This window comes from Alexandromys fortis, unplaced genomic scaffold (assembly GCF_014885135.2).
Source record: "Alexandromys fortis isolate MF-2015 unplaced genomic scaffold, M_Fortis_MF-2015_v1.1 scaffold_136, whole genome shotgun sequence".
NCBI classification, from domain to species: Eukaryota; Metazoa; Chordata; class Mammalia; order Rodentia; family Cricetidae; genus Alexandromys; species Alexandromys fortis.
The window spans coordinates 2,554,709-2,580,221 of NW_026068024.1; the positions used below are offsets into that span (position 1 = coordinate 2,554,709).

Here is a 25,513-nt window from a genome sequence, read left to right on the forward strand (position 1 = left end):
CTAGTTGCTTGGTCCCTGGGTCGAACTGGGGCCCTCAACTCCCATTTCCTCCACAGATTGCTCTTAATATTTCTCCTTTGGAAGGGGAGAATACAGCAGACTTCTGGGTCTTAGCTATCTGAAGGAAGAGACAGCAAACCCTGTGGATTAGGATTGTATTCTGACGATACTTTAGCATTCTGAGATTTTGGATCTCCTGGAAGGCTAACCAAATCTTTCGGAGTGGAATAAGTGAAGCCAGATCTGGAAATGTATTGAATGAATACTCAGGGTATTTAAATAGGGCATGCTGTAGGATTGTCTGTGAAATCCGTGCCTAGAAAGACAGATGGAAATGCCCCATGGGAGTATTTTGCCTCAAGTTAATCAATTTTTTCCTTTTTTCTTTGAGAAACATTTTTGGTGTTTCTCTCTCTCTCTCTCTCTCTCTCTCTCTCTCTCTCTCTCTCTCTCTCTCTCAACTTCAAGCACAATATATTGTCTGTCCCCAGACTGATTAGTGAAGTTGAGTGTCTGAAATAACTTTGTCCCAGGGGATGAAACAAATGAAGGGCAGACGCCCACACAACTTTGGAAAAACAAGGAAAGATGGCGAAAGATGGCTAAAGGTCACATCGTTGGTAAACTTAAACCGAAAATGAAGCCAGAGAAAGTGAACTAATTAAATTTTGCAGAGTAATTGCCAAGATCATTGGAAAGTGTAGTCAGTGCCCAGCGAGGAAAAAACAAGGCGTTTTATACTTTTCTGACAGCAGTTCTTTGAGTATGTGAAAATATATTTTTGTAAAATTTTATGGTATTTTCCCAGTTGCTTGTGAAGAGATTTGTTTTCTTGTAACAAATCTTATCTGTCTCTACTTGGCGACAGATGAAATGACTTCTCTTTGCTTTGTAAGTGGGCTTAACCTTCACGATACACCATTTACATTCATTTTTATACTTTCCTATTCTTAGTTTTGGATTTTATCCACAAAACACATGAAACAGGCGTCTTTAAAGAGAAGAATAAGCGAGGAAGCCCCGGCAGCATCCTGCTCAGGAGTGAGGGAACATCAGACATCAGGTGAAAGCTGTCTCTGTCGCTATCCCCAGGCACACACACATAAGTTCTAGAAAGATTTCTTCCCAAGAACATTCAAAGAAAGCAAGACAAAGCAGCTCCCATCCTGCTGCTGTGGGGGCGAAGGAAGCCATGGAGACACAGGGCAGAAGTCGCTGAAACCCGGGGCATCCCAAGATGCTTACCAAGCAGTTTGGGCCAGGCTATAAGCTCTGCTTTTGTCTTCACCTTTCCCCAGCTGCTAAGGCTACTTTTCTTCCTATAGCCACCACCACGTTCATACTATAGCATCTCGGTGGCAGCCGAGAAGTCCTTCCCAGGGAGCCTAGTACAGCCCCGGGGGAAAGAAGATGGCTTGCAAACCAAATGGATTGAGCAATCAGGTTCCTGTATATCACCCGTATTATCACAGATGTCCCATTTCAGAACAGAGAACTGATAGTCTGAGCCAATATGTTAATGTATGATTATGACTTTAAAGGAGGAAGCCAGGAATTGTGGCACACATCTGTAATCCCAACACTCAGAAGCGGAGAGAGGTAGATCACAGTGAGAGACCATACACAGAGACACCCTGTCTCAAAAGCAGAACAAAATAAAGCAAAAATCAAGAGAGAGAGAGAGAGAGAGAGAGAGAGACAGAGACAGAGACAGAGAGACAGAGAGACAGAGAGAGACAGAGAGAGAAAGATCTCCAAGTGTTCATGCTGTGTGGGCCTCCTGTCTGAACTAATAATGGCGGGTTTTGGCAGGCGTGATAACCAATAAGCCAGGTTTATGGCAGGTCAAATCAGACCGTACATAGACTTCTTATTTTACTGTTCATCTTTTCCGTGATCCCGGAAAAACCGCATTACTTCTGGGATGAAATTCCTTATTAATTAGGGAAGGCCTTTGTAAGCTCACTCCGTGGTGCTAATGAGGAAGAATTACCACATAGAAGAGCTCCTGTGTGAAAAGTTTTCATATTAGGCTTCATTTCATTGGGCTGCGGTATTCAACTAGTTTAAAATTTGTACTTTAAAGAAAATTACACGGAGAGTTATTAGTTTAATGAAATAAAAAGAACATCGATTTGAAGACAAGCGTGTCCTTCTTGGCCCTGACCTTCCATGAATAGGTCACGCACATTCTTTATTTGGGGTGATTTGAAAATTATTCTTTTTAATTTTCTTGAGCAGTTTTTTTTTTATTATATAGAGTTTGCTCAAAAATTATCATCAGTAGCTTTTTGCTGCCTTTAAGAAAAGTTTGAAGCTCATTGAGCCCTTGTCCCAATCCCTTCTAAAGGATTTCTGGGCTTCCCGATACTATATTTCACTTTTCTAAGTGTATGCCATCTTGAAACACGGCGTGGATCACTGCCCACACCTGAACTCCATTCCTCCTGCTCTGTCTGTTTAATCGCTGCTACTGGGTTTTTCAAGGTCTTAGCTCTAGTTAGATCATCATTCATCTAGAGCATAAACTTCAAGAGGGCTGGGACTTTTTTGGCGGGGGGGGGGGGGAGTCTATTTTGTTCACTGGTGTTCAGTGGAATAGCGAATGAATGAAGCAATCTATTTGAAAATCCTGTTTTGTTTTGTTTTTTGTTTGTTTTTAGACTTCAGATTCTGTGATTTCTCTTTATAGCAACCCTGGTCAAGGGCACATTTCACGTCTGGACTGCTAACATAATTGCCCACTTCCTGGCCTTTTTGGGCCAGCCCCACCTTTTGTCCCAATCCTTTCTTCACGAACAGCATGGTGGGTCTTGGGGAAAAAATGTGATTGGATTTTTATCATTCTCCTGCTCAGTAGTCCCCTGTGGTTTTCTCCTGTTCTCAGACTCATGTCCAGCCTCCTTGGCTGCAAGGGACTGAAGGGTTCCATCCCTGGGCTTCCCCTTAATTTTTTGCCACAGTTACATGGATGGTGACAAGGTTCCAGACAGCAAAGATCTAGGAGAACAAAACACCAGGGTAAGATTTTGATGTAGGAATAGTCTCTGTGGTTTGGAGAACATGTCAACGCCTGTGGGCTTGGAGCAAAGTGATTGAGAAGACATCAGCAGGGACCAAAGCACACGGAACTTCACAAGGTCAAAGCCTGCCATGGGTGTCTTCATCAGAGCTCTTTCTAGGACTGCGGAATACTCTCTTCAGTGGGAAAATAATGTCTTGAAAAGTTCGTTGAACCATTGAAGTCTTACGGGTACGGGGTGTGCTGTTCTGACGAGGAAGAGGGATGCTGTTGCTGAGCATCTGAGCACAGAACATGAGAGAGACAGAGGAGCAGGAAGTAAAGTCCTGGAAGATCTTCCTCCATGAGGAGGAGCCCATCGCTGGCCCTTGAAAATCTATAGTAATGGGTCAGAATATGACAGAATGTCACTTCTAGGGATGTTCCTTTTTTGTAGGCAGTAGTAGTCCTGTGTCACAGGGGGCATGGGACAGGAGGGTCACAAGAAGATAGGAATGGCTAGGCAGAGACATTCAAGAGGACATAAGCCTCAGATTCTGCAGAAGCCACTGGAAGAATTCCAGACTGTTTTTAAAAAATGGGCACAGCATTGCTTTTGTCCAATGTCTGAGGGATAATATCTGATGATGTCACTCCAAACCTTGAAATTACGGCTTCTCAATGGTAGGGCTGAATCTGAATCCAGTAATTCTGAATCAAATTCCACTGTACACTCAACTGAGCTGGGATTTAACTGTGAGTGTGCAGCATGGGAGATCCTTGGCCATGAAAGATTTGTCAGGAAGAATCTACGTAAGAGGCGTTCGGAGGAGAGACAGACATGCAAATAGAAATCAGTAGAAAGACAGTTGAATAAAAAGCTCCTATATTTTTTTTTGTTGTTGTTTTTAAAATACAGTCTCACTGTGTAAATGAGGCTGGCCTAGAACTCAAAGGGCTTCCCACCTCTGCCTCCCAAGTGCTGAGATTAGAGGTGTGTGCCACCATGCTCAACAAAAGGTACTCCTATTAATACACAAAGACATGCTCAAGCTCTAAGCCCTTTAAAAAGTGTTTAACTTAGCTGGGCGGTGGTGGCGCACGCCTTTAATCCCAGCACTCAGGAGGCAGAGGCAGGCGGATCTTTGGGAGTTCGAGGCCAGCCTGGTCTACAAAGCTAGTTCCAGGACAGGCTCCAAAGCTACAGAGAAACCCTGTCTCGAAAAACCAAAAAAAAAAAAAAAGTGTTTAACTTTTCTCATCATCGCTTCCTGCCAGGTTGAGAAAATGCTTTTGCCCATGTGGAAGGATGGGTGGAAGGATGGATGGATGGAAGGATGGATGGAAGGATGGATGGATGGATGGAAGGACAATGAGTAAGGACAATGTGTGACAAGATATCTATAATTTCCCTGTGGCACTACAGCTTTGGGGTGTCTGTCAATGTTTATGACTCACCCTTCCGGACCTAAGGTCAAGGTTCTGTTAGTTCCCCTTGGCTGTTGTCTCTGCCATAACTGAAGTTAAAATAAGTAAATGCTTATCTAGTTTAATCTTCCAGGGCCATTCTGAATTCAAACATCACAGACAGATACTATTGGGTGAATGCAGGATATGTAGAGTAAATATGTTGTATGTATGTGTATGTGTGTGTGTGTGTGCATACACAGGCATACACATACTTCTGTATGCCCCCCCCCAAATACATGCAAAGCAACTCACTAGAGCAATTTTCTTCGTATTGTCTTCTGTTATTTCCGAGAGCCAGGTACTACAGAGTTTGTGCTTCACTGAAAATCCGCCACACAGTGTCAGCTTTCTTTCTTACCTGCCTATCCCGAGGATGTCTAGAAATACAATCTGCCTTCCTCATAATCTGAGGAAAGGTACGCACAGCCATCTGTGTAGAGAACAACCAACCGTGGCCAGGAGTCTCAGGAAGGAGCAGATACTGAAGATTAACTACAAATTGCTAGCTGTGAATCTCCCTAAGGAGCCATGGGGCTACGTGCCTCTTCTACGCAATCCTCCCCCCGAGGAGCTGTTTTTCCTTGCCAGTGTTCAACACACTCAATAACCAAGACCCAGAACAATGACTTCTTCATTCTCCAAGCAGTGTGTCTGGAGAGCATCCATCCTCTCATGGTTGCTTTTCCAGTGTAATAGGACTAACTGATGGGTGTGAATGTCTAAACTAAAGACTGTACGCTTCACCCCAAGTTAAGCCCATTTCAGCAGGCTCCTGTGTAACGAAACTACTCAGAATGAGGCTCCTGCACCTGTGGAGAACATCTTCTTCCCTTTGCTGACTGCTGTCTCCACTGTGTACATTTCCTGCTCAGGGATTCCTCAGGAGTATCCATCCTCCAGCTACACACACACACACACAAAAAAAAAAAAAAAAAAAAAAAAAAAAAAAAAGACAACTTCTTGAGGCAGAGCCTGCCTGATGGGCCTTGACCCACTTTCTACTTGTACCTTCCAGATTCCCCTACACCAAGAGCCTGTCCTGCTGTTCCACTGTCTCCTAACCTCACCCCACCTTTGCTCCCCACGAAATCAGTTCAGTGGAGGTAGAAACCTTCCGGCCTACTTCTGCCTGTAAAACTCTTGGTTCTCACGTCTTGTTTTGAATCTTCTTTTGTGAAACCACCACGAGTCCTATCGTAGACTCCTTGTTTGTTATTCTCATGTAACCTTTACCACATTTTATTTTATGGTGATTTTTGTTGTCCATTGTTCTGCATATCCAACTAGCAATTACCTAATGAGGACTAATTATATATTCTTGGTACTTGGGACTTTTTTTTTTTGGGAAGGCAGACTACATTGAAATGCTTAAAATAATATGTGGTAGGACTCAGAAGGTGTATGACACACGCAGTAGGCATCCAACCTAGTTATAAGCGTGTGCTGAAGGAAGGCGTTGGGGCCAGGAAAGCCTTCTCGCATACTTTCTGGGGACAAGAAGGACTATTATCATCTTGTCTAGTATAAGATTGGATGCTTGCTGAAGTCTGAGCTTTCTAAATAGACAGCCAGTGATGTGCTGTGTTCTGTTGACCGTAGTGGCTATCACCTGGGCAGTACTGTTGTCCCTCTTGACACTGCTCTGCCCAAGCTAGTCATTTCTAGAGGTTTTCCGGGGCTCCCCTGTGTGTGGAAAAGTCTACTGATGAGATTTTACAACTTAAAAGCTATTCTGCCTCCAGCACAGACAGTGCCAAGTAGAGATTGTTCTAGAGTCTTTGGTGGCCCTAATTTATGTGGAAACCTAAGATGAGTTTATTACAGTATGGGCTGAAATGCCTATGAGTTGAAAAGTTGGCTTGTTTCGGTTGCATAACCCCCACACAAATGAAGTTAGGGTCACAATCCACAACCATTCTGTCATTATGCGGAGCCTTCGACAATCAAGAGAAATGGAGCAGCATTTGGGCAATTTGTTAAAAACTGCTTGAGCAAGCTTATGCTGACTGAACCTACCACGAAGGTGCCTCTGGGCAAGGTTAGATTTATAGCTTCAACATGTACCGAGAAAATGAGAGCCTTGGAAAAAAAGTCACCTCTAAGAAGAAAGTGTTAAAACTCCCATTAGTACAGCAGGGTCAACTTTACTTTGGACTGCATACAGAAAGTTAATTTATTAAGTCACCAACATGCTAATTCTCTCTATATGTAATTTTTTCTTTCTAGTATTCTAAAACAGTGGCCAAACTTTTGTGTGCTCTTCCCCCTGGCATCAAGGTTGTAGCACAAGGGACAGAGTGGCCCAAAGATAACCCTCCCCCTGTGTTTTGGGAATTACTATCTCTAAGTCCCCCTTACTTGAAGGAATTGTTTTTTTCTTGCTCAAAGGCCATGAAGAGAAAACAACAAACAAAAAAATAGTGCTCCTAGGGTGGATGCAGAGGAGTGGGTCAGTAGGCTTCCGTGGGGGAAATGTTCCTCTTCTTCAGCAGCTTTTGGGGGAGCATTGTCTCAGAGCAGCAGGAGTATGTGATGCATGTCTCCTAGGGAAAAGCCCTAAGCACAAAGTTTCCTCATCTCTGCCAACAGCTGGTGTTCAGGAAACAATGGAGTTGCCCATCTTCTGTGGAAGACAGACTTGGGCTCTAAATCACGTGAACAATCTCCCTGAATCTTCCAGACAATACCCAAACGTTTTAGGGGCTGCAGCAGTGGGGTGGGGTGGGGTAACCACTGTAAGTAAGGAATTTGAATTTGAATTCCCAGCTCCATGACTGCCAGTTTGGAGTTAGACTTGATTTGATTTAGAAAATCAAGTAAAAAGTCGAACTCAGTGGGATTAAAAAATGTTTATATACCGAACGCAGTTACTCATATGAAAGCACAGCATTGACTTGGAATGAATGGTCACCTAGAAGCCTGAGGAGGGTCTGTGGCATGGCTGTTCCTTATTCCATCCCCATGTCCCTCTCTGCGGTGCCTTCATATCAGATTTTCTCCAGCACACGCTTAGTGTTGTGTTCTGAATCCAAAGGGTCCCCAACAAAGTTCAGTCAGATCCATAGAGACAACTGGAGACCATGGGCCGGCCAAAGAGGTGGAAAGAAGGTAAAGAGGATGAGAAAGAAAGGAAATGGAAAACCAAGGGTGGTAGGAAGATAGAAGAGCTCCCTACCAAAGATGGCATCGCCCCTATGAGTAGGCAGAATAGACGGATACACTGGTCTGCTGGCATTCTCAGGCCAAACCAGAGGAACCAACAGAGGCTCTTCTCCTTCCTGGGCCTTCCCTCTTACACTGCCAAGGGACACTTCCCTCTGTCCGCACTTCCTGTGCCATGCCTTACCCCACCTGCTAGAGTTTAAAGGCTGGCTTTGACAACCAGTGGCAGTCCTTAGCACTCGAGCCTCCAGGAGTCTCAGATAACATCTGATGTGCTAGAAGGTTCTGAGACTTGTAAGATGAGCAACGCTAACAAACTGTCTCCCCATCGCTATTTCATCTCTGCCGGTTGTGAAGACTTTTGATCTTAAAAAAAAAAAAAAAAGTCACTGGTGGAACATGAAAGCTTCCAGAAGAGAGGAGGGCAGAGGGAACTAGGGAGGATCTCTCTAGAAGGTCTCAGCCAGCATCGGTCTTGTCTCAGCCTTTCATCACAGACTCTCCACTTTATGAAGCGTGTCAGAAACCCCTTGCTCATCAGACAATAGATGGCTACAGTTCCCCTGTAGGTTCTAAGTCAGTAAGACTATGGCTGGTCTGGGAACTTTGAGAAGCTCATCTGCTCTCCCACTGGGCCCTACATAGTTTGTTCAAGGACCTGCTTCTATTGCTTTCCATTTAAAATCCAAGACCCTATAAGACAGATTCTGAGATCTCAACTGTAAACATAAGATGGCCAAGATTTCTTTGTTTAGAGACAAGGAAGACCTCTACCTCCCTTCTCTTTGAGAATATGAATGTATTATAGGCCAGCAATATAGGCCATTGTAGGTCAATTCTTGTCCTGTTGTAATAATAGGAGCAGCGGGGCTGCGTCCCCAGCACCCCAGCCGCCTGCTAGCTTATGCCCGAAATACCAACACACAAACTGTATTCATTTAAAGACTGCTTGGCCCATTTCTATCTAGCCTCTTCTAGGCTAATTCTCACATATTAATTTAGCCCATTTCTTTTTTTTAATTTATTAAAGATTTCTGTCTCTTCCCCACCTCCGCCTCCCCTTTCCCTCCCCCTCTCCCAATCAAGTCCCCCTCCCTCGTCAGCCCAAAGAGCAATCAGGGTTCCCTGCCCTGTGGGAAGTCCAAGGACCACCCTCTTCCATCCAGGTCTCGTAAGGTGAGCATCCAAACTGCCTAGGCTCCCACAAAGCCAATACGTGCAGTAGGATCAAAAACCCATTGCCATTGTTCTTGAGGTCTCAGTAGTCCTCCTTGTCCGCTATGTTCAGTGAGACCGGTTTTGACCCAGGCTTTTTCAGACCCAGGCCAGCTGGCCTTGGTGAGTTCCCAATAGAGCATCTCCATTGTCTCAGTGTGTGGGTGCACCCCTCGCGGTCCTGAGTCCTTGCTCGTGCTCGCTCTCCTTCTGCTCCTGATTTGGACCTTGAGATTTCAGTCCGGTGCTCCCATGTGGGTCTCTGTCTCTGTCTCCTTTCATCGCCTGCTGAAGGTTAATATTCAGGAGGATGCCTATATGTTTTTCTTTGGGTTCTCCTTCTTATTTAGCTTCTCTAAGAACCCGAATTATAGGTTCAATGTCCTTTATTTATGGCTAGAAACCAAATATGAGTGAGTACATCCCATGTTCCTCTTTTTGGGTCTGAATTTAGCCCATTTCTAATAATGTGTGTAAGCACCCCAAGGTGCACTTACCGGGAAGATTCTAGCCTACGTCCTTCCTGGGTCTGAGCTTCATGCGTCTGCCTCAGAGCTCAGAGCTATTGCGTCTACCCGGGAGAGCTGAGCATGGCGTCTCTGCTCCAGAGAGCAGAGCTGTCGGGTCTGAGCTCACTTCCTCTTCCTCCCAGCATCCTATTCTGTTTACTCCTCCCACCTATGTTTTAACCTATCAGGGCAGAGGAGTTTCTTTATTGCTTAACCAATGAAATCAACAGATTGATATATGACACTCCCCCATCACTTCCCCTTTTTCTGTTTAAACAAAAAAAGAAGGCTTTAACTTTAACAGAGCAAAATGTCATATATCATTGTCCTATATTTTAGCCAAGGGGAAAGGCTGATCTTCTGAATTCATGGTTCAAGGCCTTCTTAGAGTACTGGGACCCTGCAACACCTGTAGAATGAGCTCTGCATAGAAGTACACAGAAGACAGACACAGCTGCATCTAGTAACCTCTCCAAGAAAGGTGAGAACATGGAACTGTCTTCTATTCCCCCATCTCATCCATGTATTTCTATTCAGGCTTTATAGATACATCCATGGGCTTTATAGATACATCCATGCTGCCTATCCGTGTGCACATGGACACATCATGTCTGCTCACTAACTAGCTGTTTTCTGTCTTCCCTCTTCATATTCTGGTATTTAAGGTTGTTACAGTGGTAGGCAGGGCTGCTTCATCTTCTTAATGCATACGTCCTCACTCTTCTCTCCTCGGAGAATGACACTGCCCTGATTAGGTCAGACCCCAACCAGTTTAGAAGGATATAATTCAGTTCTCTCTCTCTCAGGATGGGATCAGAAGGGAGATTAAGGGAAACTGGGGGAGGGGTAGGAGGGAGATGCTTGGGGATGTACAGAGACAGGCAAAGGTGCTGGCTCTTTGATTTGGTTCTTGTGACCTTCCCATCTGGGCACCAGTCCCGGGGAACTCCAGCTGTGCTTCCTACCTTGGTTTCTGTGAGTTACTCCAGGTCCCATCCAAATCCTCTTTTCTACTTAAACAAATTGAGCTTGGATTTCAGCTAATTGCAAACAAAACAACCTGTTCTGAGCCACTCCCCGCTGCCTCCCACGGCCTCATGATGAAGTCCAGATTCCCATACAGGTGTGAAACCCTTCACCACACAGAACAGCTAACTTTCTACCATTGCCCAGACCCCTTCAACTCCTTCTGTGTATTTCAGCCAAGTTGAAACTTTCCTTTTAAATTTCTTTGGAGATTGGAGAGGGGGATTGGGACAGAATCTTGTTTTGTAGACCAGGTTAGAATTGAACTCATGATCCTTCAACCTCAGTTTTCCAAAAACTGAGATTATAAGCATGCACCACCATGCTTGACCAATTTTTTAAGCTGTTTTAAAATCTTCAGGCCATGAGCATGTCCCCCGACCCTCACCCGATTGTTTGTAATGCCACTCCCTCATTTGCTTTATCAGAGTTGGCACACAATTCCACCACACATAGTCTCATAGTTCTGTTAGTCCTTTACATGCTATAGACTGCTGTATTGCTCCTCTTCCTTCCTGACTGGTATGTTAGCTCTGTGAAGGGAAAACTGTGTCTTGATTCAGTTGTATCTGGGTGTCTAACACCAGGCCTGGTGCTGAGCTGGCCTCTGGTACACCCTTGCTGAATGCCTGAACGCTGTGCCTTCCCTGCCGTAAGTTACCTAGTCCAGCTGCAGACAAGAATTGGAAGAATGAAAATTACCCTGGCCTCAAGCTATAGACTATAATTTGCAAATACTCCCGAGGTCAAGAATCAGATGCGTCCCTGGCTTGGGACTATTCTGTTACATTAATCGTGTCTTTCCCCTCCCTTATTTAAGGCTTGTGCTAGAGTTTCTAATTAGAGAAAAGACTTCAGGCATTTATTGATTCGAATGTGCTGCATCACAAGGGAGCTTTGGAGAATAAAACTCGAATTTAGCATATCAGAAATTCAATCCATCTGAGAGCTCTCCAAGGGGTTTGCCCTTGGGTTACTTAACACAGACTTTCATAGTCACTGAGAACTGTTGTCATGGTAATCATGGAACTTTTCATGATTTTTTTGTATCAGAGTTAATGAAGATACTGGAAATAACCCAAAGGAATCCATACTTGGGTGTGCATTTGTCTCCATATTAACCCAATCATTGTTTTGAACACACATCTGCCCCAGTGCTGGCCCTCTTGGCTCTTGGTCCTGATGGGATAAATAAACAACTGCTTCTTTTTGAGTATTTCCACCTAAGAGTCTATGGACGGCTGCCCTTTCGGTCTCATTCCAGCAGGAAATCCCACATGGTAGCTTTTAAGAAAACGAAGAAAAAAGGGGGTGGTTGTATGAAGCAAATTTCTTTCTTTTATTTCAAATTATCCATGTTGCTGATTTCAAGACACTTAAATTTAATGCCTGGAGAGAAAGCCTTTGCTGTGGGAAGCACAGAAGACTGGCTTCGTCTGAAGTCTTTATTTTACAGTTGCCTATAAACCTCCATCATGCCTTCACTTCTGGATCCAGAAATCCCAGCGCACTCAGAGTGCACAGTTTCCATCTGTGTCTTGTTCTGCTGGTTAGTTCCCATCGTTCGCTCTGTCCTTCCTCCCCAGGGAGAGGATCCCTTACTCTCAGTGAAGCATGTGTATGCGGCAATCAAGACATTTCCGTCTATTTGTTACTTACTGAATCGGTATTTAAGTAGAGGTGTTATGTTACTGTTATTATTATTATTTTTGTGAGCTAGTATGTGCTTTTTTTCATTCTTTGTTATTGATAGGAAAGAATGGGGGTGAGGTGGCCATTTTGGACAGTTAGGAGCCATGTCAAAAATGGTGTACATATAATCTAACAACCTGAAGCTTTATTAAATTACAGCTTGATTTTGCTTAAGGGAGAGGGACTTTGGTCTCACGTGAGTAGTAATTAGTTTGGATTTTTTTTTTTGGTCAACTTATCTTAACCAACAATGAAATTCATTTTTTCCTTTTTGTTGTTTGCGTGTGGTATCTGCCAGGTATTTCTGTGATTTACCTCCGTAACCCAGAGTTCAGTGGGAGTGGACAATGTCTTAATGCTGCAGCCTGTGCAGCCTCTGCAGCCTGCCGAGTTCTTTCACATAGAGTCAGAATCCTGATTTTCAGCATAACAAAGAATTTCAGGAGGAGTCGGGGTGAAACAAGCTGGGGTTTGTCCAGCAGACTGCACACCCTAGGGGTGGGTAAGATTCCTCAGGACAGGGTCCCACTTACGTGCCGTAAAAGAGCTGTTTGTAGCTATGGTCCTCTGTCTTTTGAAGTTAGATTGTTTAAAATATGTAATTTACAAACAAGTTCAAAGATTAAACAAAGCCTAAAAATTAAGTTAAAAGAACCATGAATTTGTTTGCTTATTTCTCTTACCTTCAACAATTTCCTTTTGTAAATGAAAATTTATAATTTGGGGTGTGTGTGAGATGCACATTGTTTAGGATTATGGATGAGAGGGGGTGCTTAGGGCATTAAACTTGAAGGTGCTGTAGATTTTAGCCTTAAGCTGTTTAAATACTTGTTTGAAATAGTTTTTGATAAAGGAGCATTGTCCCTCTGTACGTAATTCACCTCCCACTCCACCCACACTCTCCCCATGAGTGAAGGTTTGCAGTTCCAGAGTGGACCATCCATAATAGTGGGGACTTGTTACATTGTGTCTGTAGTCAGGAGGTGACTGGTTACATTGTGTCTGTAGTCGGGAAGCAACTGGTTACATTGTATCTGTTTAGGAAGCTGTGAACAGACAGGCTGTGGTGCCAGACTCTCTCTCTCCCTTCCTCCCTATCTACCTACCTGCCTACATACCTACCTACATATCTATCACAAATAAAAACCTTAAGGTTTTCTGAAAGTGGCTTACTTTCCCTGAGAGGGCCTATCTCCTAAGGATTCCCTAACCTTCCAAAATAGCACCAACATTGAGTACAAAATATCCAAACAGCCAGCCTAGGGGAGATACTTCACATTCAAACAAGTACATTCTGCCCCTTGACCCCTATGCTCATGGCCATCTCATAACACAAACTATAATTATTCCAAATTTTAAAGTCCTTATATTCTTTAATACTTCCAACAGTGCCCAACAGTCCAATTACTTCTGAGACCAAGGTCATTTCTTAGCTGTGAGCCATTGTAGAGTCAACATCAAGTTCTATGCTTTTAGCATATAATGTCTCGGAGTGCCCATTCCCATCCCCAAAGGGAGGAATGGAGGAGGCGGGGCAAAAAATAGATAGGACCAAGTTCGACAGCTCCACGTTGAGTCTCCGTTACTCGTGATGAAATCATCTGGGCTCCAAAATACTGAGGGAGCCTCTTTCCTCCAGTTCTGCCGCCTGTAGCACATGTAACGTCTCTTTGAGCCAACCCACTCCATTCTTGCAGCTTTCCTTGGCAGACGTTCCATGACCTTGGGATCTCCAACATCCGGGTCTTCATTGTCACTCGGGCATCACATGCCAGTTTCATGCGATGGATTTTTAGGGCTACCCTGTAAGGATCCCAACCCAGCCACACACTGCCTGACCCTGGAGCTCCCGTGGTACAGCCCTCTTGCTGCCGACACTCTGGCATTTCACTTCCCTGCAAAACCAGCGCCAGGGGAACAATGCTGCTAAGTTCGACTCCAACTATCTCTCTCACAGCTGGGTGCCTTGCTGGCTCTATTTGAAAAGACAATTTCCTAAGCTTGGAGCAGGGAAGCCCCTCAGAGGCGTCTCAGTGTAGGTGTAGTCTTTTCCGACGAATTTTCATTTTCACGAGCTGAAGACTTCTTGGCCTCTTGCCCTTGGCACACCTTCCCTGTCCCCACAATGCAGAGCAGGAGGGTTCTGGTTCATAGTGTTTATCGCTTAACACTTACAACTGCCTCTCTGCAACTTCAAATTCGCTCAGGCTCTTCTTATCAAATGCGCAGCTTTCAGGTCCTTCTGTGTCCCTTGTTGCGCTCACTACAGACTGGGTAAGAGCAGTGAGCAGTGACCCCAACACCACCTGAATACTGTCTTGTCTTGAAGTTTCTCCAGCCCAAACTGGGTTCATCACTTTCAAATTTGGTCTCACTCAAGTTCTTCAAATGCATGAACGAACTCTAATTCTGTTCTCCGCTAAGTACCTTATTTCCCTCTGAAACCTCAAGAGTTGGGTCTCCACTGCATTTATTTCTCTCAGCATTACCATCTTGCAAGCAGCCCTCAGAACGGCCTGTCAAGTTCCGCTTACGGCATGATGGTGCTTCTCTGGCTCACGGGCTCAAACTCTTGCGCACTCCTTCTACAAACCAGCTCTAAAGACCTACAAACCACAAGCTCAGGTCTATCAAAGCAACGGCGGTAGGAGTGCCAGGCTGCTGGCCACACTGCATCCACACACACAAATCAGAGTTTTGTGGTAATCTTTCCAGTGGTTTGGTTTTGTCAGTTGTGTTGAAATTGCAGCCAGTGAGAAACGTAACCAGATCCGTGTGGGGTGTGAGTGTGAGGGAACACTTCCTTTTTCTTGTCTTCTTAATTTCCCGGGTCTTTCTTCTCTTCCAGGCATGCTGGTAGACAGGAAGCATCGACAGACTTTTGTGCCAGCCTTCCTGAGTCTTCTGTCATGGGGAATCGAGACACCAGCCACAGAATGTCAGAGTTGCCTGGCTCTATGTGTGAATTTTGAGTTTTCCTGTTGCAGTGGAACCACATTGGTTTTACTTGAAAATCAGGATTTATAGCAATGGGGGGGGGGTTGAGGTAGATAATGAATAAGGCATATCTCCGTTTAAATGTAAAGCAACTGACATAGATAGAAAAACCTTGGCCAACAGCAAACATTGCGATTCACAGATGTTAATGTAATGGTTCTCAACCTGTGGGTCACAACTCCTTTGGGGGTCAAATGACCCTTTCACAGGGGTCACAGATCAGATACCCCGCATACCAGATATTTACATTATGATTCATAACAGTAGCCAATTACAGTTATGAAGTAGCAATGAAATAATTTTATGATTGGGGGTCAGCACACCATGAGGAACTGTATTAAAGGGTCACGGCGTTAGGAAGGTTGAGAACCACTGTTGTAATGTAAGCGAGCCCACTCTCCGCATGGGGCACACAGCCTGTGCCACAAAGGGACTTGGATTTTACTCACCGAATTTGGGCTTCTTGGTCTTCTTTGCCATGCCTTTATTTGAATGTATTCCAGTTAGCAGCAAAACTACGTGATGAAAATAAAGACAAAATGAACCTAATTAGTATCATTTCCCTTTGAGCACTGTTTTCTTTACCTTCTCCCATATTTGAGATACATTGAGGCGTTTTCACTGATGAAATGAATCTTTTCTTGTATTAGGAAAAGTAAGAGATCCAGTTGGTAGAGTGTCTTAGTCCTGTTGAAAGGCCTTTCCGGAAAACCTCCTTGGTATCTGCCACATCTGCCGCCTTTTCATTTCAACGCACCAGGGCTGCAGCTCCTTTTCCAAAGCAGAGACTGTGTATGGGGCCTGGTCCCAGGAACGAAAGCTGGGTGTAGGGTGAGCACCCACCCTTTTCCTGTGACCATTCCTCGGGTCCACAGTGGGCTTCCAAGTGTCCAGTTTGTCAAGTCCATAGAGCTACACACTCAGAACAAAGCATGTGTGTGGATGCATCTGTGTGCGTGTGTGCATGTGTGAACTTGTGCATGCATGGCATGTGTGTGTGAATGTGTGCATGCATGGCTTGTGTGTGTGTGTGTGTGTGTGTGTGTGTGTGTGTGTGTAAGAATGACTACAGGAAGGCTGAACAGAGACCTATAAACAGCCTTAGCAGAGGATGTCTTGAAAGGAAGACACTGGAGAAGGAACAGGAAGGAGGGAGAAGGAGAGACTATCAGATCTGAGGATGGACGACTGGTGTTGTGATCTAGCAGCTCCGGTCCTGTACTTGCCTCAGAACCAGAACCAGAGCCTCAAAAGCAGCATTTAGACACTGCCTGACTTCATGGGTTCTGTAACCAGTGAAGCAGGGGACCGAAGAACTTAAAGCCACATTTCCTGGCTCTTTTTCAAGTATACAGAATAAACCTGAGCCTTTAACTTTAAAAAAATAATGATAAATAGAAAATAATGTTGACTTTCTTATTGCAAAAGTGATGCATGATCCTTCTAGAAAAACGCAACAAGCAATAAAGAGGATATGGATGAACTCAGAAGTTTGTTTTTTTTGTATGCATGCATTTTTGCATACATTTATATAAGTACTAAAACATTTAATCTTTCTCATACCATTTACAAATTATTTCAACATATATATATATATATATACATATATGCACACACCATGAACACACACATATATACACATTTTCCTTGTCATTAAATGTTCTTACCACAATCTTTTTGTTTGTTTTGTTTTTCAAGACAGGGTTTCTCTGTAGCTTTGGGGCCTGTCCTGGAACTAGGTCTTGTAGACCAGGCCTATCTCGTACTCACAGAGATCTGCCTGCCTCTGCCTCCTGAGTGTTGGGATTAAAAGCGTATGTCACCACCACCTGGCTCCCACAATCATTTTAACTGTCTGCAGAGTATTGCATTATATGCATGTATTGCAACTTAACTGATCCTCCATTTAATGTAAACAGCTTCATCTTGGCATAGATCTCTCATTATTTCATTAAAACAAATTTCTAAATAGAATTTTTGTTTGAAATTTACATCCACTTAAAATTTTGGTATATACTATAACAATTTTTCATAGTATTTTTTATTAGTGATGTATGAAAACATCCACTTCTCCATTTCTACAAGTTCACTTAGTGTTGTAGCCAGAAAAGCAGTTCCTTGCTTTCAAAAATGCCATTAAATCCTCCATGCTCCTTCCTTCACCAGGCACCCCCATCTCACCAGCCACCCCATCTCACCAGGCACCCCCATCTCACCAGGTACCCCACCATATCTCCAGGCACCTCCATATTACCAGGCACCCCTTCATCTCACACACTCCAGGAAAGTACACTTTTAGCTCACCCTCACTGTAGCTACATTTGGAGATGACTTGCTTTCTGGATAGAGTTGGGGCTCTGGAAGTGAGCACAGAAAAACACAACAATCTAAGCAGGCACTTGAATCCAGATTGGGGACACACCTGTTATATCAGCACTCAGGAGGCTGAGGCAGGAGGATCACAAGTTCTAGGCTACATAGTGAGGCTCTGTCTAAAAAAACACACAAAATAACCTCTCTCTCTCCCTCTCTCTCTCTCTCTCTCTCTCTCTCTCTCTCTCTCTCTCTCTCCCTCCCTCCCTCCCTCTCTCTCTCCCTCCCTCCCTCTCTTTCTCTCTCCCCTCCCTCCCTCCCTCCCTCCCTCTCTCCCTCTTCCTGTCCCTCTCCCTCCCCTCTCAATAGACAAAGATATATTCAATTCAGGTACAAGAGGACCCTTAAATTGGTAGCTAGTTTTGAAGGAAAGGGTAGTAACATCACCAAGTGCTTGAGAAAATTATACAGTCGCTGCTACAGTACGACTGTGCCCCCTTAAAACTGTTATATTGAAATTTTAACCCTTAAGGGTATGGTATTAAAAGCAAAGCCTCTGGGAGGGGATGAAGATGCAGATAGCCCTGTCATGAATTAATGGGGCCGCAGAGATGGTTCCATGGGTAAAACACCTAAGTTTCAATGTACAGAACCCAAGTAAAGCTAGACACAGTAACTTAAATCTGCAATCCCATGGACCCTTGTTGCTATGGTAAGATGGGAGGAGTCAGAAGACTCTCCCAGAAGCTCCGTGCCCAGCTAGCCTGTAGTATGTATGCAAGAGCAAGCAGCCAAGAGACCCTGTCTCAAACAAAACCCATCTTCAAAGTTGTGCCTGGACCTCTACAAGTGCACTGTGGCACGCCTGCACTCGCTCACACACAAGTCACACGTCCATACACGTGTATCGTACACACGAGAAATAAAAATTTAAAAGGAATGGAATTAGGGCCTTTACAAAAGCGGTCTCAGCTGTTTAGATCCACCCATCACAGAAAGGGGTGTCAACTGCTGGTGTCTTTATCTTGGCCTTCCCAGCTTCTAGAAACTCGACAGATTAGCGTCCAGCTTTTGTAGGCTACTACTCTATGACAGTTGGCTACAGCAGCCTGAACTCGCTAAAACACTGTAACCGGTGCCGATGACACAGCTCCCATGTTAGCCTGTGCGACTGGCTCTTAGCGCTAGCTGAAGTGTGGGCAGTTGCCTGTTTGGCCATCCAGCAGCAGAGACAGGCAGGAGACCTGAATGAGAGCAGAAAAGGCAGCCGAGAAGCATGAAGGCTGCCATTTTTGAGGTGTTATTTACTTCTGGGGGTTGGGCGTGTGCGAGTTTCCTGGCGGTCTGATTTTAAAGTTGCCTGTGTATCACTTAGTTCTGCATAAAGCTCCCTCTTTCATCTTCTATGCAGAAAGAAACAGGCAGAATCTGAGAACATTTTGTAAAGGATGTACTAAGCATATAAACACAAACAAAGAAGCTAACAAACAAATAGTGAAGTTGAAGGCATGAAGTGAAATAAATTTGAGGGCTAATTCTTGGGAAAGCTAAATACTAGCCACGGGGGCCTGTGGCTCACTGGGAAGTCTTTAGAAGTCTTGGTGTCATTAGGACCATAAATATTTCATCAAGACCACCCCAATACTTGTTTAGTCACCCAAGACCCAAGAATGAGTGAGTACAAGCATGGTTGTTCGGGTTTACCAACAGAGGTTAACAAAGTTCTTACTGTCCCGTGCACACAAGCCTTTCCTTGCCTTCCCCTCAGTATATGGGCTTTTGGTTAAAACACTTTGGAATCCCGACCTCCAGGGAGGGGCTGTTCAGTGCAGTCCGTACACGCTCCATCTCTAGGGGCACGTTTCCTTTCCTGTTTGCAAGCTATCTCTTGCTATGTTTTAAGTAGCACGCTGGGAGGCTGGGGAGATGAGTTGGGCCGTCTGCACAAACACGCAGACCTGAGGAGTTTGGGTCTTGAGCATCCATGTAAAAGACTGGTACAGGGGTTTGAATCTCTAGCACCAGCACTTGGAGGCGGAGACTGAAAGATCTCTGGAGCTCATTGGCTAGCACCTAGCCAATCACAGAGGTGCAAATTCAGTGAGCGACCCTGTCTCAAAAACAAACAAACAAACAAAAAACAAACAAACAAGAAACCCCCACAAGGGCCATAGAGGGAAGGCTAGCACCCTCTGACATCCACACAGGCCTATGTAAAGAAGTAGACAGATCTGCAAACCAAGGCTTTTCAAATAGTACTTTTAGTTACCTACCCACAGAGACCATTCCTGTCTAAAAACCCGGAGGAAATTGAGGCAAGAATAAAAAGTTCTGAAGCAACCACAAAGCGATGCCCCTCAGTGTTCTGTTTTTTTTTGGAAACCCTAAACCTGTTTCTCTTTCTTTTAGTAGCTCTTGAAATCTCAAGGAAGTTAAATATTAAAATTATGTTTTCTAATTTAAAAAGTTCTGCTACTTCCTGCTCTCTCTTCCTCACCGGTGTGAGCGCAAACTAACCAAAATTAAGGCACCGGAAGAACAATTGTTTTAAAACTCGATTTTAAAAAACTGATCGTACCAATAATTTATAAATAGAGAAAACACAAAAGGCTAAACTGGAAAGAACATGGAATTTCATCGAGGGTTTAAAATTCAGGCTAAAAGAAGAGGAGAGGCTGCATTTCTGTGTCATGTCCCTGTGCACAGAACACAAAATTACACTTAATCCTGGCGGGGACCTGGGGTTAGCGAATTCCTGTGCTCTGTCGGTGCAGGCGGAACCGTACAGGAAAGCAGTTTGATAATAGGTTTCAAGAGCCTTGGAAATGATCTCCTCTGACATAGAAACTGCCCTCTTGGGACTATATCTCAAGTTACCTTCTTTGATACAGACAGAGATTTATGTAAAGATTCTCATTAGAGCATTTCTAAGGGCTATCTGGAAAGAACAGAACGTTGGAAACGTCCCAGCAATCGGAAATGTGTAAGTACTGGTTACAAATGATGTGCAGGGGGTGACTGAATCAGCTGAGAAGTGCGCAGCTCGAATGTGAGCCACGATTTCGACAGTGGTCCAAATCAGGAGCACAAGGAGAGAGAGCACCAGCAAGGAACTCAGGACCGCGAGGGGTGCACCCACACACTGAGACAATGGGGATGTTCTATCGGGAACTCACCAAGGCCAGCTGGCCTGGGTCTGAAAAAGCCCGGGTTAAAACCGGTCTCGCTGAACATAGCGGACAATGAGGACTACTGAGACCCCAAGAACAATGGCAATGGGTTTTTGATCCTACTGCACCTATTGGTTTTGTGGGAGCCTAGGCAGTTTGGATGCTCACCTTACTAGACCTGGGAGGGGGACTTGATTGGGAGAGGGGGAGGGAAAGGGGAGGCAGTGGTGGAGAAGAGACAGAAATCTTTAATTAATTAATAAAGAAATAAATAAATTTAAAAAAAAATAGAGGCAGAGGAAAGAGACTGGGAACAATACGCCAGCATGTTAATAACGATGAAATCACGATTTATATCTCTATATGTATATTCTGTGTTCTGCATTTCTCCCGACTGTATCAGATCACTTACATGTACAAACACAAATTTCATACAACGTGTGTCTCTTTTACAATTAAAAACAGACTTTATCATTCAATTATTTTTAATTTGGTCATATTATAGTCATATGGACTTACAATGAAAGTTCATTCTAAAGTTATTGGCATAATTAGTCTGTGTCTGTGTTTTCTAGTAAGTTATGAATTATAATCTAATTTCCCGGGAAGACATAAAATGTCAGGCTATCTCATCAATAAGCAAGTCAGGAAGCACCTAGGTGCCTGGAACTTTCACAGAAATGCCTTATTTTTGCATAGAAACAGCTCTTTTTTTTTTTTTTGCACAGAAATTTCTTGTTAGATCTTTTAGGCTCTCCATCCAGTTAGTGTCCACAGCACCTTTCTGAAACTTTATCTATAAAACAGACCATCTTAAAGTCATTCAAGTTCCCTAATGTTTGACTTGTGGTATATTTACTCATTGGAGCCTTAGGGTGCATGAAATAAGTCAGAGTTTCACAGCAAACACAGGGATTTATTTTCTATAATTTTGTGCAATATCAAGGCAGGCTTCAAATCATGCAATGGTACACCTAGGGGGGCCTTTGGAATTCATCCCTTGCCCTTTGTTTCAGGGAATGAAACCCAGGTCAAAGTTAACACCTTGGCCAAATCTGAGGTTGGAACCAAAAAGCAGGTGTGGTAGCAAGAAAGAGTCTTAGTCTTTTGAATTTGCCCCCCTCCAGTAGAAATGTTGGCTTTACTTGGAGCTCCTAAGACACTGAGTAGCACACAATTCTGTAGTACACTTAAGGATATACATATAGAGCTGGAGAGATGGCTCAGTGGTTATGAGCACTTACTGCTCTTCCTGAGGACCTGAGTTCAGACAGCTTACAACAATCCCTGTAACTGCAGCTTCAGGGGGACCTGGCACCTCTGTGGGTACTTGAATTCATGTGCATATACCTCTACACAGACCTCCAAGACATGGTACACATAATAAAAGTAATAAAAATAAATCTTAGAAAAGGAAATGCCACTCTAACACTCAATAACTGGTGTTAATTTCGGGAGTTTGGTAGTATTGTTGGATGGCTTTGATGCCTTCAGAATTCAGCATCCCTAAGGACAATCCTTTGCTGGATTACTGTGATGTTGAATGGCTATGGTATTGTGGAGCATCAGGGAAAGACTGCTCCTGTCTCAAGGATGATTGCTTGAGGCAGAATGCCGAAAGGTCAAAGGTGCAGCTCTAATGGGAATAAAGATGGGCCACCAAAAGAATGAAGAAGAAAATAAATAGGCCACCAAGGTAGATGAACCCATCTTATTGAGACTGGGTTTCGCAGTGAAACTTCTTGGAGGACCAAATGAGGATTTTGAGTGTGGGAGTGAGGGTCAGCGAATTCCAAGAATGGGAACAGCATCTTCAAAGGCCTGGGGATGAGAAATGCTGCTATCCTCCAGGACGTTCAAGGTAAAAGCTGTGGTGAGAGATGGAAGCAGGAAGGACCACAAGGGCCTCATCCCCAAAACCTTCAAGACCCAAGACTCCATGCTACAGGGAAAGGAGAAACGCCAAGGAGCTTAAGTCAAGAGGATGGTCCTGGGAAATGAACTTCCGTAGCCATGTGTGGCGGCTCACACCTCCAGTCCCCAAAGTGGTCGTGAGACCCTCTCTCAAAGCAAAGCAAATGAATAAGAATAAACATCATGGAGACCAGCAGGGCATGGTGGAAAGTGAGGGAGGACTAAGGGTTTGGGGGTGGGAGGCTGTCCTGATACCCAGTTAGGGGTGAAGTGGGGGAGGTCGGAGTGCTAGGAAGACGTAGGAAATGGCCCTGACCAGTGAGCAGAAGGAGATGCTGCGGATGAAGACACCTGAAGACTCAGAGGAGCTCAGGGGCAGTAATATCCTTCTCTTTTTTTCAATAATGGACGTATTTACTATTCCCTCCCCTGGTTCTAGTAAATCATGACTAATAAAAATTGTAGCACTCAACCACTCACTCAATCTGATGCACTGATCTTGGTGTGCTGTGTAAATGATTAGTCATGGTAATTGTTGTATCTATCACTTCATTTACATACCTAATTCTTCTTTTTCTTTTTTAAATTTGTACTGTGAGAATGTTTCAGATCTATCCTTTTGGAACAATACAGTACCAGGAACTGGTCACTATGGCATGCAGAAAAAAAATCCCAGAATTTACCAATCTCACCAAGAATGACACCTCCTCATGGCTTTTATTCCCCAGACCCATGCAACAATCCTCTACTCTCTTCTTCTTTGACTTTTTAGGTTTTCTATGTGAGTTCATACAGCATCATTTCTCTCTCTCTCTCTCTCTCTCTCTCTCTCTCTCTCTCTCTGTGCCTGTGTATGCCTGTTTTCATGTGTGTGGATGCACATGTGTGTGCATGTGCAGGTATATATACATGTATGTGGAGGTTTTAAGTTTATGTTAGGTATCTTCCTTCCTTGGTTGTTCTCCACTTTAAAAAAAATTACAGTTCTCTGTCTCTCTCTCTGTCTCTGTCTCTGTCTCTGTCTCTGTCTCTCTCTCTCTCTCTCTCTCTCTCTCTCTCTCTGTGTAGAGGGAAGGGCACACTTGCATACAAGTTAGTACTATGTGGAGCTCATAGGAGAATTTGTGTGAGTGGATTCTCTACTTCCAGCTGTGGGTCCTGGGGATTGAGTACTACCCACTGCACAAAGGTTTTCTGACAAAGGTTGAGAACAGCTTAGGTCTACGATTATAAACAAAGCATCATCTTTTAACTAACTGTGGTAAGTTCTGCCCTAGGGCCTGTGACCTCTTCAGCCATGGACTTTTGACCAGGTTTACAGCACCAGGCATGAATTCCTTCCTCTGGAACAGGACACAACGCCAATCAGAGAGAAGTTGATTACCCCACGACAGTACACACTTTTACACCAGTGTGTAATCTTGCCTTGCATGTTGGCGGTGTAGTATCATGATACAGTGTTGGGTAAGACTATGACATTTTTCTTCCCCAAACTGGCACAATATCTCTGGCACTATGAAAGCTAGCCAGCAAGGAGGAAGTATCTGGGTTATTTAGAGATTAATTTCTCTGTCCTGCACCCAAAGTGTAGGGTGTGGAGACATTACCCTAACTGAAAGAGGCCAGATGTAGAAAGACATCTGGGCTCTGAAGATGGGTTAGTGGTAAAGCATTTTCTACATAGGTGCCATGTCTGGAGTTCAGATCTCCACATTCTACCAAAAACTGGGCAAGTGTGGTGCTGTCTGTAACCCCGTTACTGGGGAGACAGCAACAGAGGATCCCCTGGGCAAACTGTCTAAGTAGATTAGCTGAATCAGGGAGTTCTGGGCTCAGCATGAGATTCTGCCTGAATAAAAAAGGAGAGAAGGCTGGAGAGATGACTCAGAGGGTGAAGGAGCCGGCTGACAAACCTATGCTGGAAATTTGGCTGGCTTGACCTTGTTCAGGTCTTATGCACATAACCAGAGCGGCTGTGGGTTTAACAACATGTCCAGAAAGACAGCTTTTCACAGTGCCTGCTCACCGTCTGGCTCCTGTTTTCTCCCGACCTGTTCTCCTTTAATGTTCCCACCCATCCATCAGTGGACACATGGGCCGAGTCCATGCTTGGGCTCTTGTGAACAGTGCAGTCATAAACACGGAAGTGCAAATGTCTTGGAGCACGCTGATTCTGTTTCTTTTGGATATGTACCCAGAAGAAAGGTTGTAAAATCACAGGGCAGTTTTATTTTTAATTTTTTGCGGAACCTCCATACCACTTTTTATAATGAATGCCATCATGAACGTACAATTTTATACACCCGCCGAAGGGACCCAAATTGACTTAGGACGCTCCAAGACCAAGCTAGCTCTCAGCACAAAGGAAATGTATTTGCCCCAGAGAGACAAAAGCAAGGAATAAGAGACAAAGACAAGATATAGAGGATGAGGGAGAAGGGGAAGCTAACAAGGAAGGGAGGAAGGTCCTTAGCAGTGTAATACACACACACACACACACACACACAAACATGCACGCGCGTGCACACACACACACACACACCCCACTCAGATGACAAAGGACTGCCTCTTTTTCAAATGTTCATCAACTCATGAGATTGCACCCATCTGATAAAGGCCATTCAAAAGATATAAAGTGATGTACCATGGTGGCTTTGATTTATATTTACCTAATGATTAGTGATGCTCAACTTTCAAAAAAAAAATACATCTATTTGCTAGCTATTTGTCTATGTCCTTCCAAGAAATATCTGTTTTGGTCTATCTTTAAAATTAGATTATTTTCTTGTTATTTACATCTTTGAGATCCTCTATAATATTAATATTAACCCGTCATCAGATATAAGGCTTGCAAATATTCTTTCTCCCCCCACAGGCTGTCTCTGCACTCTATTGATTACTCCCCACGCTGTGCAGAAGTTGTCTGAGGTGACCTCATTTGTCAGTTTTGCTTCTGTTGCCTGAGCTTTCAGGGTCATGTCTAACGACCTTTTTTTTTTTTTTTTTTTTTTTTTTTTTTTTGTTTTTTTTTTTTTTTTTTTTTT

General features: G+C 44.0%; 1 protein-coding gene across 2 annotated transcripts in view; it reads right to left on the reverse strand.

Annotated features, from left to right (window-relative positions):
* The window catches only part of Vit (vitrin), a 116,631-nt gene that overhangs the window by 63,604 nt on the left and 27,514 nt on the right, over nt 1-25,513 (reverse strand). For both annotated transcript variants that reach the window (XM_050163541.1, XM_050163540.1), the window contains exon 3: nt 15,522-15,587. In XM_050163541.1, the coding sequence (XP_050019498.1) occupies nt 15,522-15,587 (66 nt within the window). The remainder of the gene's footprint in view (nt 1-15,521; nt 15,588-25,513) is intronic.